Genomic DNA, 15,062 nt, shown 5'->3' on the forward strand with positions numbered 1-15,062 from the left:
AGTGAAGGTGATGAATAGATTTAGAGGATTAGATTTGGTAGACAGAGTGCCTGAAGAACTATGGACGGAGGTCCGTAACATTGTACAGGAGGCAGCAACTAAAACCATCCCAAAGAAAAAGAAATGCAAGAAAGCAAAATGGCTTTCTGATGAGGCTTTACAAATAGCTGTGGAAAGAAGGAATGCGAAAAGCAAGGATGAAAGGGAAAGATATAAGCAACTGAATGCAGATTTCCAGAGAATAGCAAGGAGAGATAAGAAGGCCTTCTTAAATGAACAATGCAAAGAAATTGAGGAAAACAATAGAATGGGGAAGACTAGAGATCTCTACAAGAAAATTGGAGATATGAAAGGAACGTTTAGTGCAAAGATGGGCATGATAAAGGACAAAAAAGGCAGGGACCTAACAGAAGCAGAAGAGATTAAGAAGAGGTGGCAAGAATACACAGAAGAACTATACAAGAAAGATCTTAAAGTCCCTGATGTCCACGCTGGTGTGATCACTGACCTTGAGCCAGACATCCTAGAGAGTGAAGTCAAGTGGGCCTTAGGAAGCATTGCTAACAACAAAGCTAGTGGAGATGACAGTATTCCAGCTGAGTTATTTAAAATACTAAAAGATGATGGTGTTAAAGTGCTGCACTCAATATGCCAGCAAGTTTGGAAAACGCAACAGTGGCCACGGGATTGGAAAAGGTCAGTTTATGTTCCAATTCCAAAGAAGGGCAACGCCAAAGAATGCTCAAACTATCGCACAATTGCACTCATTTCACATGCTAGCAAGGTTATGCTCAAAATCCTACAAGCTAGGCTTCAGCAATACATGAACCGAGAACTACCAGATGTACAAGCTGGGTTTCGAAGAGGCAGAGGAACTAGAGATCAAATCGCCAACATTCGCTGGATCATGGAGAAAGCACGAGAGTTCCAGAAAAATATCTACTTCTGCTTCATTGACTATGCAAAAGCCTTTGATTGTGTGGATCACAACAAACTGTGGCAAATTCTTAAAGAGATGGGAGTACCAGACCACCTTACCTGTCTCCTGAGAAATCTGTATGCGGGCCAAGAAGCAACAGTTAGAACCGGTCATGGAACAACCGATTGGTTCAAAATAGGGAAAGGTGTACGACAAGGCTGTATACTGTCACCCTGCTTATTTAACCTATATGCAGAGTACATCATGAGAAATGCCAGGCTGGAAGAATCACAAGCCGGAATCAAGATTGCAGGGAGAATCATCAACAACCTCAGATATGCGGACGATACCACCCTAATGGCAGAAAGTGAAGAAGAACTAAAGAGCCTCTTGATGAGGGTGAAAGAGGAGAGTGCAAAAGCTGGCTTGAAACTCAACATTAAAAAAACTAAGATCATGGCATCTGGACCCATCAATTCCTGGCAAATAGAAGGGGTAGAAATGGAAGCAGTAACAGACTTCATTTATTTGGGCTCCAGGATCACCGCAGACGGAGACTGCAGCCATGAAATTACAAGACGCTTGCTCCTTGGGAGGAAAGCTATGGCAAGCCTAGATAGCATATTAAAAAGCAGAGACGTCACCTTGCCGACAAAGATCCGCATAGTCAAAGCTATGGTTTTTCCAGTAGTAATGTATGGCTGTGAGAGCTGGACCATAAAAAAGGCCGAGCGCCGAAGAATTGATGCCTTTGAACTGTGGTGCTGGAGAAGACTCTTGAGAGTCCCCTGGACTGCTAGGAGGTCAAACCAGTCAATCTTAAAGGAAATCAACCCTGATTGCTCATTGGAAGGATCGATAATGAAGCTCAAGCTCAGATATTTTGGTCACCTAATGCGAAGAGAGATCTCTTTGGAGAAGACCCTGATGCTGGGAAAGATTGAAGGCAAAAGGAGAAGAGGACGGCAGAGGATGAGATGGTTAGATAGCATCACTGAAGCAATGAGCATGAAACTGAGCAAACTCAGGGAGGCAGTGAAGGACAGGAAGGCCTGGCGCAATATGGTTCATGGGGTCACGAAGAGTCGGACACGACTTAACGACTAAACAACAACAACAATATAGGAAATGGGGAAAAAAGACATATAAACCAAAGAAGACAGCCACCGAAAATGTAGGGATTGTGTTAGAAAGGCTAAAGTACAGAATGGGCCGAGGCTTATGAGAAATATCAAACAACAACGTTTTTTTTTCCAGGTATATCAGAAGGATCAACAAGATGGAGGAGACCTACCTTGGCAGTAGTAAATGTGACAGGAAACTGGGTGTTCTAAACAGATCATGGGCTGAACACGAGCCAACGCTGTGATGCAGATGCTTAAAAGGTAAATGTTATTTGGGAATGAATTAAGAAGAGCACAGAATCCAGATTGTGGGTAGTAATTGTCCCACTTTTACTCAGTCAGGTCCCACTTGGAATACAGTGTTGAGTTCTGAGCATCGCGGTTTAAAAGTTATAGTTTTAGAACTAATGAAGAGAAGTCGTTACGACAGCCTTCACCAACTTCTGGGAATGTTGGGTTGATATAGCTTTACTCTGCCAGTTCCGGAAGCTGCAATCCCGAGCACTGTCTGAATGTCAAATTAGGCCTCAGGAGATCTGAGTTCATTGCCTTACTTGGCCTGGAAGTTATTGGATGACCTTAGACCAGTGTTGTCCAAACTTGGCCACTTTAAGATAAGTGGACTTCAACTCCCAGAATTCCCCAGCTGGGGAACTGAAGTCCACTCATCTTAAAGTGGCCAAGTTTGGACAACACTGCCTTAGACTATTCTCGGTGTTGTAATTTAGCTTCCCTACCTTTCAGGGAAGTTGTGAAAATAAAATGAAGAGGACAGGACCTGGAAGCAATGCTTTTCTTATGCTCCCCCCTTTGACCCTTTAGAACAGTATTTCTCAACCTTGGCAACTTTAAGATGTATGGACTTCAACTCCCAGAACCCCCCAGCCAGCATGGCTGGCTAAGGAATTTTGGGAGTTGAAGTCCACGCATCTTAAAGTTGCCAAGGCTTTAGAATATGCTCCCCCCAACAAAGATCTGGATAGCCCCCACTTTGGTCCCCTTTCAGAGAATGGTGAAAACAGCCTTTTCAGACGAGCCTTTGGATACCGTTATCTACCCTTTGTTTCCTATCAGATCAGCAGAGGGCTATTTTAAATTTTACTGATTTTTTTTTACAGCTTCTGTAGTTTTCATGAAATGATTTATAAACTGCCTAGAGATGTGTAATTGTGGTGGTATGGAGTAAATAAACAATATTCCATGATCTGTAACATTTATTTTAGACTTCCTGGGCAAACAAGTATAATTAGTGCTGCAGGAGCTGGTCTTGTACTGGGAAAGCCTCAATGGGAGGGAAAAATGCCATAATCGGGCAGGGTTAATTGACATAGTTCCAAGTCCCTCAAGCTTTCTGTCCCTCCAACATACACAATGCAATAACTGGAAAAATCAGATGCATTAGCCTGTAGTCCCACCACCTCTGGCTGCATTCACACAACTCACTAAACTTGGGTTAACAAAAGACCGTGGCTGTGCTGACAAAACAGGCCATTCCCCAAAGCGCTCAACCCCATGATGGTTTAATGCAATGGCCCGATTTATGCAACACACTAAGACAATGGCTGGGATTCCCACAGCCCGCTGCACGGCCAAAGCAAGGCAGGGGAGCTCCTACCGGGAGGCATCCGATGAAATGGTCCTCCTGCGCCATATTTACCTGCGTGCAAAAAAGCTGAGATCCCTGGGGCCGCATTAAGGGCGAGGCCTCCGCTCCAGCCTTCAGGAGGGTGTGCGAGGCACGTGCTTGGCCTCACAATCACCTTGTGAATACTTCCTCCCAACAGGCTCTCTCTGGCTCAGACCAAGCTGTCTGTCTTGCATCAGAGGTGCTGGTTGCCGTGGCAACAGGCGCTCGCCTCACAATGCCGCCGCCTTCCCCAGTTCTGGCTGGCGTAGCAACGCAGCCGAGGAACCTGTTTGGGAACTGCACCCAGCCTGATCGGGGTTGCGCCGCGTGGAGCTCCCCTTGATTTTTGTTTCCTGCCCTTTAAACTGCGTGGGAAAGGGAAGCAGACTCAAGCCCAAACCAAGGGGACTGCTTTTACGGGCTCCCCAAGGATCTCTCGGCTTTCCCCCAAAGGAAGTTTGCACAACAAGTCCGGGTCACCGGTTAAGACACCCAAGGCAGCCACATAAATGGGTAGATCCACGTAAAGGCCAAGAAGCAGCACAGGAAGGGGGAAAAAGTGGTTGCTAAGGTCCTTAATAATTGGTGGCTTGTCTGGTGTCTTCCTTGGCCACGCTTGCTTGTTTCCCAGGCTCTCCTGAGATCTCACGGAAGTTGGACAGGATGGTCTCCCACACACGATCTGTTAAGTCTGGGGTATCAACCGGGCTCAATCCCTTGGTCTTCACCGGTGGAAGAACCCGGATGGTGATGTCCCCTTGGAGGAGAGAAAATAAAGAAACCTATTGTGGCATGGGTAATAAGAGTCCAGATGCATGCAATGCCTCATCCAGATGACCAGAGTTAAGCTTGCAGGGTCCCAGCTGGTTCGGGGAAGGCATAATCATCCCTAAGTTGCACAAGTTGAGTTGTGTATGAGCAACATAAAACCAGAGCTATGACATCCCATCACTTGACTTTGTAGCTAATGAGTCTAAACCAGTGTTTCTCAACCTCGGCAGCTTGAAGATGTGTGGACTTCAATTCCCAGAATTCTCCAGCCAGCCTTGCTGGCTGGGGAATTCTGGGAGTTGAAGTCCACACATCTTCAAGCTGCCGAGGTTGAGAAACACTGGTCTAAACTTAGTATGCACTAGTTTGCATGAACTATAGACCTTCTCTGCCATTCAGAAGTTCTCCACTCATGCTACATTCAGAGAGATTCTGGCTTTCAAGCCAAAGTGGGCCACCCGTGACCCTGCATGTGCCTCAGCCTATTTGGGGGCCCTTTAGAGCTCCCATGATTATACTGCTAAGATGTGACAACAGACTAACAGCCGCACCACTTCTTTGTTTTTTAAAAGAAATCCTCCAATAAGGAACAAAATAACCCACCCTAAGAGCAGGCTGAACATCTTGGCCCTGTCCTCTCCAGGGAGGTTAAATCAAGTGGACTTCCCAGTCCAAATTTGTTATCTGCCCCTAGGGGCCTGCAGTGCAGTGTCATGAAGGGCTGACCTACAATATTTCAGTCCCTGCCCCTTACACTTCCAGGTCCTCAGGACCTCCACATGAGAGGTGAGATGTTGCTACCTCTATAGGAAGAAGCCCCAGACAAGCATTGACCTAGCTATTCCCGGCGCAAGAGAATACCAGATGTGAATTTGTTAGTCTTCATGTTGAAAAATGGTTCGTAAGAGGACATCACCACAGGAATGATTGGCACCTGCATGGAAAGAAGAACAATCACTGCCCAGAAGGGAGGTATTGCTACCACGGCATTGTGAAAGTGGAGTCATGAAGCCAACCTCTCCACCCGGGTGTCAGCAGGTAACAAGTACATATGGCGGCCATTGCACATAACAAACGAGGAATTTCAATCAAACCATCACAGCCACCATCTTGACTGGTTTGACCATACCCTGTGGACACCCCATCTCCTTAGCAGTTGCTTTTAGGTAGTTCTTTGCAACAACTGCCTAAAGGAAAACGGAAGAGAAATAGCATATGTGGCCACATCCATGTAGTGATATGCTATTGCTGCAATCTCTGATAAGCTTAAAATCAGATCTGAGGAATGGGGAAGGCCTTGCTGAGAGGAAGACCCCCCAGGATCTTTTCACACAAATCAAGGCTTGCTGCTGTTTGGTTCTGTTTGTAAAAGGCATGTAAAAACAACCCTGGTGGGAAAGTTTGTTGTCCCCAAAAGATTCCTCTGTCTTTGCTTCCTTGCAAATGAGGGGTTAACTTAAACATCAGCAGTAGAGTTTAAGAACCACATTTTAAGAAACACTGATCTGTTCCACTGTCCCCATCCCTGCTCATTGCTTTGGTATGGTTCCTCAAACATTTATTATTCTGTCTTCAGTTGGTTTTTGGGTGTGTTCTCTCCCCCCCTTCCATAAAATTCACCCCACTTAAAGTTTATACTCATGCACACTTTTAATAGCAACATATTAAGCTGAAAGGAAGTGATTCAATCTAGCGTTGTGGTGGCATTTTGTGGGAAGAAGACAAAACAGCTCTCCTCAACCCTGAATTTATAGTATTTAATAAGAAAATATTTTTCTAATATGAGATACAAAGGTTTTTGTTTTTTACATTGCTGGCTTTGGGTGGTAGTTCAGTTGCCAATAATAATTATTACTGTATGCAAATAATGATTATGATTATGCATTTCTTAGTTTGCCGCCTTGATGGTCCCGGTTTCTACAACAGAATGACTCACAGAAATAGCACTGCTCTAGGATCTGCATTCCTATCAGAGCTAAATGAAGAAATACGAAGTGTGGAAATGGCAGAACCTTACCTGGGCCTTCACTGCCAGATGGAAAGCCTCTCTTTGCAAGGGCTCCATGGTGGATTCACCAGTTCTGTGGCCTTCAGAGAATGCCCATATTCGCAGCTAAATCAGACAGGAAAGAACATGTTTAATCATGAATACATTAGACCAGTGTTTCTCAACCTTGGCCACTTGAAAATGTGTTGAAGTCCACACATCTTAAAAGTTGCTGAGATTGAGAAACGTTATCCTAAGATGTATGTAGGTTTCATTTAAGAGTATGGCTGAAAAAATCCAGATGACCTCTAAATGGTAGCATTGGAAAACAGAAAACAAATTCTTTGCCGCCATCCAGAAGTTCCCTGAATTTTCTCTGAACATTTGAGAACCCCGTCATGGAATGGAATGTAGGGTCTCAGATCTCTTCTGTCCTCCGCATTTGGAATAAGCATGAAACATAAGTAATAAGGCTGCCTCCAAATTTGTTGCAACACCTGAGTAAAGGATTACACAGTATGTTCCCTTTCACATTGCCACCGTTCCATTTCCTAAATGTTCAGAAACAGTTTCAAGCTGAGTTGTAGTTGTCTGTTACCACTGCACTTGAAACTCAAGGCAGGATGTGCAAAAACTAGGATTCTAACCCTAACCCCAAATCCATCTTCTTAATCGTGCTAAAAAATGGGTGCTTTGTAAAAAAAATCAAAGCCTTTGCAATGAGAGCAGGCTGCAATGCCATCACAGTGCTACTCCTCTGCTAAGTCTTTAAAAAGATAAATAAAATGCTAATGGGCAACAAAGTAGGCTCACCCCTATAGAGAGGGAAGAGAGCCTATGAGTCAAGAGTTCCCAGATGAAAAAATGGCCTGTCCCAAAGCAGAAGTGGAGTAGAAAGGGAAATAAATGACCCTGTGGGATCACATGGGTCTTCAACCAGTCCAGGAACGATCCAAAAGCTATACATAGAGTTACCCAATATGTAGTGTGCCATATCTGGTGGGCATCCTCTTGGGGAAGGGTATCTTTGGGCTGTTAGAAGAACCAATCCTTTTCCCAGGAAAGCCCTAGGCCAATGTTGTCCGAACTTGGCCACTTTAAGATGAGTGGACTTCAACTCCCAGAATTCCCCAGCCAGCATGGCTGGCTGGGGAATTCTGGGAGTTGAAGTCCACTCACCTTAAAGTGGCCAAGTTTGGACAACACTGCCCTAGGCAGTGTTTTCTAATTGTGTTTCAGTTCTTAATGTTGGTGAATTATGACAACAATTGTGTTTTAGTTCTTAATGTTGGTGGATTATGACAACAATTAGCACATTGTTTGTTCTGTGCCTTCAAGTCAGTCTTGACTCCTAGCAGCTACATGAACAAGTCCCTGCAGTTTTCTTCGGAGCATTTTGAGAAGTGGTTTGTTTTTATCTTCTTCCTAGGGCTGAGAGAGAGAAAGAGAGACTGGCCCCAAGTCACTCAGCTGGTTTTGTGCCTAAGGCAGGATTAGAACTCAGTCTCCCAGTTTCTGGCCTGGTGTCTTTAACCTTTACACCCATGTTTCTTAAAGTGTGGTCTGAGGACCCCTGGGGGTCTCCTAAAACCCTCTCAAAGGTCCTCAAAATAAAAATTACAAAAATTGCAGTATGAAAATCCAACCATTGTGAGAAGCAATAGCAGCAGCAAATGAATCAATTTTAATTTTTAATACAGTAAATATCGATAAATATAACCCATACAAACAAAAGGGGGTCCTCCATAATTTTTAAAAATAGGAAGGGGTCCTGAGAGAAAAAAAATTAAGAAACACTGCACTACACCAAACTGGCTATTGCCAGCTCAGTTACTATTGAGTTAATTACTCATCTGCATAAAAATCAGGTCAAGATTGTATATTAAGGCAGGAATACAGAAAGTCCAATGGAGCAGTGGTTTCTTCCCCTACTCACATGGTCCTGGAGCATGGTGTCTCCTGCTGCTGACATTATCTCAACAGCTTCTGCTTCCTTTTTATGATCAATGAAAATGAAACCACACAGCCACAAGAAAACACCAACGGTCAACATGTACAGGACCTCTTTCTGGACGAAGAGGGTACATCGCTCAGGCAAGATTTGAAAAATCCCTGGGGTTTTTCAGAAGAAGGAGAGGGTCAGAAGAAGAAGGTCAAATCCAAGGTTAACTGTAGCTTCTTTCCACCTTCCAGTCCCCCATTGTGGAATGTAGCCATGGCAGGATTTGCACCAGCTGGAGTGAACAGACCTAGATTCACATCCCTGGTGAGGTCAAAGGATTGGTACAAAGCTACATGAACATCCCTGAGCAACTTTTCCCAAGCTGTGTCTGCCAGAAGTGTTGGCCTACAAATGACTGTGCTGGTTGAAGTTGAAAGTTGTTAGCCAAAAAAAAAAAAAAAAAAAGGAGAGGAAAATTATTAAAAATAAATAAATTTTAATTTGTGGACCAACGTATTTTGGACTGAACTATATATGTTTCAGTTTGTATTACGAGAAACAGTGCATTTTGCCTCCTCTTAAAAAAAAAATTGTTTTGGCTATTCCATATTAATGAGGATTGAGGGTTGTAACCAATGGTTGTGGAAGATGACAGGATGAGGAAGGCTGACTTCAGGTTCCTCAACCTTGACAACTTGAAGATGTGTGGACTTCAACTCCACACATCTTAAAGCTGTCAAGGTTGGGAAAAACTGCTTAAGGAAAAGGGGACTTTCCTGCACGTGCTGGCTGTGAGCTTCTGGAAGGAAAGCTATTAGGACAAAGACCTTGCTTCTCTCAGTGCCATGTTGACTATTCTGTGGTTAGGAAGCCCTACGTGGGTTACGGCCTGACTATCTAAGGGATCAGTTCTCCCATTAGGAGGCCGTCTGGTGGTTAGGAACTGCAGCAGAGCAGAAGCCCTTAGAAGGTGTCCTCCTTCCCCTGACAAAGCCCATCTTTCTCCACAGAACAAGTCCTTCAGCTTTGTTGCTTCCAGCTATGGAAAACACACTTTTGGAGGCTGCATTTGGCCTCTACCTTGTGTTTCATAGTTCTACATCAGTTTGTAGCCTCTCCAGCTGCTCACGCTTCCTGATCTAGAAAAGGATCAGGAGAGGATAACCTCCTGCAGTCCTGCCTTCAACTGAAGCATGAAAAACCCAGAGGCTGCAAATCACTGCAGAGAACAGGGCACAAGGAAAGATAGACAAAATACTCATACCCATCATCTAATATTAACTGGAAGAATTTTTGAAGCCATTTTGTTTTCTATCAGGTTGACTAAAAATGGCCAGCTGTACAAGTGAGTAAGCATATTTCAGGCAAATTCAATCATATGCTCTTTCCAAGTGCTTCATATTGTGTGACTAAACATAGTGAATCTCCATATCATGAAGGGTTTTTTTTAAAGATGACTTTTATGTATTCTAGTGTTTGGTCATAAGGACTGTTGTATGCAGTAATCTGCACGTTCATTTTGATTGACTTAACATTCTGAAAACTTTAAAGGAAAAAATGACAAATGTTTCAAATATTTAGTATGCATGGAGTGTATTCATACATTGTCTAAGGGGAAATTCAACTAGACTCATCACTACTGTCTACAATCTTGCTATTGCTACTGTTTTGTTTGTCTGCTTTTAATTTATTTAAGTTGCATACCACCTTTCTACCCTGGCTAGCACTCAGTGTGCTTAACAAAATGTAAACAATAAAAACAAAATATGAAGAGTTAAAAACACAAAGTAAAAAGGATCAATAAAATTAAATGATCCAATGGACACTTTTCGTGTGTGGGACCACCTTTCTTTATGGGACCACCTTTCTTCAAGATAATCTTACATAGGTAGAGATGGAGATGAGTTATTCCTATTTCAAGACACCTTTTCAGGGCCCTTCCAACTCAGTACACTCCAAAAGATCAACAAACTCACCAAGCAAGTCCACAGAGCACTGAAGGTTAGAGATGATGACGTATGGCCCTTTCAGATTTAGGCTTGTAGCTCCCTGCACATTGATCTTAATGCCATAAAGGTGTTTCAAAGGTAGCATGATGAAACGCAGAACGCTGAAACAAAGAATGAGAGCAGATGTACTTTAGAAACATTAAGGAGTTGAGGAAGTTGCTAGTGCTGGTTCAAATAAGAGCTGTCCAAAATTGCACTCTTCCATAAAACATGTGTGGTGCTCTTCAGCCAGTGACAATTGTGTCAGGTTAGCTTAGCATATAAGATAGTTAGGAGGATAAAAGGTGATGGATATCTAACCATCACATTCATATTTGGCCTTTTCTCAGGAACTCAAGGCATGCATGTTGAGATCATCTTCATAACAATCCTGTGAAGGAGTCTAGGCTAAGAGACAAGTGAGATCATCCAGATGACTGTTTTATATTGCACCACCAGAATGTCCTATTTACCCAATTATATCACTATTGTCTGACACTGTTTTGATGTCCTTTCCTCTTACATTTTTATGCTACAGAAAATGTGCTCAATTCCAGGCATCATTCCAACTTTCTTCCTGGTGGGCAGTTCTTCTGTGATGCTCATCTCCAAGGAATCCATTAACTCCAATGTTCAAATGTACTTCTCTCCCTTCAGAGCTTATTTGATCCATTGGCTAGCATCCCAAAAATTGTGTTGTGCTTAGAGTAGAAACATTAATAGAGTGTGATAGAATGTGGTGAGTAGAGGAAGCAAACCACTAGCAAGTTCTATTCTTGTCTTTCTGAGGAGTTTTGTTTTTTCCTCAGCTGCAGGACCGGCACACCTTCAGATGCAATGGGGAAGAGCCTTGTGGAAGGTAAACCAGGGCAATCATGGACTGATCAGCTAATCAGCACATATTCCAGCATTCCTTGTCACAGGAGTGGATGGAACAGAGTGGCATGGATCCCAGAGACATTCAGGACATTAGCAATATTTGAATAATGAGATTAGCTCCATCCCTCTCAACTTTCCGCAAGTCCCTCAAGACCTGGTTATGTGATCAGGCCCGGGGGTCCCAGGGGACGTGGGAGATTTTGCGATGGCTCCCTTATTCACATGATCTCCTCTTGTTTTGTGTGCTCTTATCATTTTCTACTTGCAATTGTTTTTTATGTATTTATTCTTTTTAATTGTTGTACGCCACCCAGAGTCACTTTTATGTGAGATGGGTGGGTATATAAATATGATAAATAAATAAATAAATAATGATAAGCTCAGTGACTGACCCAGAATCCCCTTGAGGGGTGACCAGATTAAAGCTGTCCCTGGTCCCAGGCAAACACCATACTGTATCAGTTTGGGCTTGTTTTTCCCTGGAACTCTGAGCTCCACTAATTGGAGGAGCTGGGTGCAAACTAGCTCCCATGAGTGCTAGTGAATGAGTGCAATTCATTCTATGATCCATATCCCATTATGGATGATGTATGTGGTTTGCTGCATACACCATCAAGTGCTATCTCCTCTCCACATTTTGTTTCTTTGATCAAGCTCAAGTCACCAGCACAACATTCTGGAATTACAAGGAGCAACCAGAGTAACGAAAGCATGGCTGGACACCATCATGTAAACACTGCAGGCTCTGTAAGCTATCACGAAGGTACAGAGGCCAGCACATGTTAGTGCCCCCCTGTATTCAGAGTAGCAATAGTCCCAGAATGTCTATTTTTCATTTTGGATCAAGTATGTAGATGAACTCAGGCACTTCTGGATAAAAAAATCTTTTTTCATGCAAGCGTCCTGCCAAATTACAGAAAGATTCAATCTTCCAACTGCTGTGATCTTTTCATATTTTCAAAAGGGGAAAAACACCTTTTGTAGCAGGAACAATAGACTATAAGGAGGTATTCCTGCAAGAGTAAACAGTGGGCAGTGGGCAGCACCTTGTCTTTTCCTTCCAAGACCTCCTTTCTTTGGTCTCTCTCTTCCTCTTCCTACAGGTAGCTGCCAGGAAGGAGATGGACTGCTATTGGTGGGAGACGGAATTGCTTTCTATCAGGGAGCTTCAGGTTTTAAGCTGAGGGACACCATTTGCCCTAGAACTTCAGGGTTGCTTCTTGCTGATCCAGAGACATCCACGATCTCTGCAATGGTTTTTCTGCTTATCCACCTGATTCAGATTTGTAGTTCTTGTACACAGTACTCACGGATGTCTGTTTTTCTCCTTGTTCTCTTAAGGTGGCATAGTGGTGACGGTATTGAACTAGGACCCTCATTCATGGAAACTCACTGGATTACCTCATTCAATTTCAGTCACTCAATTTCAGCCTAACTTACCCGACAGGATCATTTCTTTGGAGATAAGTGGGACCTACAAGTGCACCATCTTGAGCTTCTGGAGGAAAGGTGGGCTGCAAATCTAACAAGTTAACTAAGCTAAACAAGTAAGCAAATACAGGTAGTCCTCGACTTACGAATATTCATTTAGTGACTGTTCAAAGTTATAACGGCACTGAAAAAAGTGACTTATGAGTAGTCCTTGCACTTAAGACTATCCGTCACAGTGTTCCTGTGGTCATGTGATCAACATTCGGGCACTTCGCAACTGACATGTTTTTATGAAGGTTGCAGTGTCCCAGGGTCACGTGATTGCCATTTGTAACCTTCCCAGCCAGCTTCCGACAAGCAAAATCAATGGGGAACCACATGATTCACTTAATGACCACATGATTCATTTAACGACTGTGTGATTTACTTAATAATCACAATAATTTGCTTAACAACCACCGCAAAAAATGTCATGAAATTGGGTGCGGTCATGTGATGCCTCTCTTAACAACCGCAACCCGTAATAATGAATTTTCTGGTCCCTATTGTGGACATAAGTCAAGGACTACCTGTAAATAACTCTCTACTCTTCTCCCTACAATTCTGCTTTCCTGCTGCCATTTCTCCTGACTCTTCTGTTCCATTTGGGCATTTGGAAAAGGACTTCACTCTCTCTGTTGCTCTGTTTAATACCTGATAGTCACTGAAAGTGTGTGTGTGTGTGTGTGTAATGCCATAGTAATATCTACTTACCTCATATTTGCCACATTCCTTCCACGGAAAGCTATGACAGGAAGCAGAAAAAAGGACCACCCAAGTAACCAGGCTTTTAAAAAGCAAATCCTGAAGTAGTATCTGAAGATGTTGCTATAATGATAAAGGAGCAGCACCGCTAAGAAGAAGAGGAAAAAGTTGACTAGGCCAAGCGACTGAGCCATGCTCTTTCCTGGAGCAGAACACTACAGACACACCAGCATCACGCATAGCTCAGCAGTGCTTTGATGGTGTTTAGGGTGTAGGGTGGCTGGGCGTGGAATTCAGCGTACATTAACAAAAAAAACTTGTTCAAGCAAGTGTATCACAGCAAGGGAGAAGATTAATGGGCTTTAACAAACATGTGAAGCTGGGCGTGGGAGCCAGGAATGTGCAGAGGTGTATACTTGCAACATTACATTTGTGATCGAGATAAATGAAACAGCTCACTTTAAGTTGACTGATGAAGGCCACTGACCTCAAAAAGATCATATATATTTAACAGAAAATACCCCAAGTTGTCACCAGATGAGAAAGAAAATAATTATTCAGGCCTGCTCTTGAACTATCCACAGCAGATGTACCATTAGCAAATGAAGGTTTGGGGTGGGGGAAGAGAAGGAGGTATCACCTGTTAAGGTCTACACAAATGTGTATAAGAAGCTATACACGTGGCTGCATCTGGAATATCATGTGTGTTTGGGTTATTGCATCTCACTGTATGTGTAACCCAATCCCCATATCACAAGTACTGAGGGACAACCTGCTTTTCATAACTCCGCCATTTGATGCTCCAAAGGAAGGGGCATGTTCAGCCCCTTCCTGTTGGTGACTCCACAACTGTGAAATTCCTTGCCTTGTGAGATACGTTCAGCCCTCAATCCAAGACGGTTCCATTTAGATGCATACTTTCTCTGTGTGATCTGTCTGGGGCTATTAACCTTCATGTTCTACTTGTGGGTTTCTCAGAGACATCTAGCTGGCTACAATGGTTAGAGGTGGAACTGAATACAGAGGAGCTAGGAAACCAGAGCCTCACATAAGAGTCTTCTAACATCAAGAGTCCCACCTCCACCAAGATCAAACTTGCTAATTGCATCACATGCCTTCCACCAGTTTTATTGAGATAGTAGTCAACTGGCTTGAGGAATGTATTCACATATATTTGACACCAGGTTTGCTTACATATGGTACCCATGTTCTTTCACATTCCACAATGTGTTTTTTTCTTCATTTACTCCAAACCCAGCAAAGGGTCTTTGTTGGCACCCTGTATGCCATTTTACCAGGGAATAAGGGATTGGGTGTAAGTTTTATATTATAGAACAGTGTTTCTCAACCTTGGCAACTTTAAGATGCGTGGATTTCAACTCCCAGAATTCCCCAGCCAGCAAATTCTGGGAGTTGAAGTCCACGCATCTTAAAGTTGCCAAGGTTGAGAAACACTATTGTAGAAGGAGAACCATGTTAGTCCATGGTAGCCAAAAATCAGAAGGAGACTAGTAATAACTTTTCAGATGAAATAATTTAATGAAAAGGCATAAACTTTCTGGTGTTTTAGTAGTCTCTGTGATTCTTCTGTGCGTTATAAAATATGGCAATCTTAAAATATTTTAGGAAGCTAATTAAAAACAACAGGTA

The 15,062-nt window shown here is 43.1% G+C and overlaps 1 protein-coding gene across 1 annotated transcript; it reads right to left on the reverse strand.

The window, feature by feature from the left end:
* Nucleotides 1-3,048: 3,048 nt before the first annotated feature.
* Nucleotides 3,049-14,770, reverse strand: LOC103059196 (1-acyl-sn-glycerol-3-phosphate acyltransferase alpha-like). Its single transcript, XM_007434610.3, has 6 exons — nt 13,422-14,770; nt 10,347-10,480; nt 8,365-8,540; nt 6,459-6,554; nt 5,303-5,375; nt 3,049-4,427 (listed from the first exon to the last, which is right to left on the reverse strand). The coding sequence occupies exons 1-6, from the start codon at nt 13,604-13,606 to the stop codon at nt 4,246-4,248; spliced, it is 846 nt and encodes a 281-aa protein (XP_007434672.1). The 5' UTR covers nt 13,607-14,770; the 3' UTR covers nt 3,049-4,245.
* Nucleotides 14,771-15,062: the final 292 nt, after the last annotated feature.

The sequence above is a fragment of the Python bivittatus genome, unplaced genomic scaffold (genome assembly GCF_059951505.1).
Source record: "Python bivittatus isolate LINGU-HERP-01145 unplaced genomic scaffold, Pbiv_v1 ctg000080_np1212, whole genome shotgun sequence".
In the NCBI taxonomy this organism is placed as follows: domain Eukaryota; kingdom Metazoa; phylum Chordata; class Lepidosauria; order Squamata; family Pythonidae; genus Python; species Python bivittatus.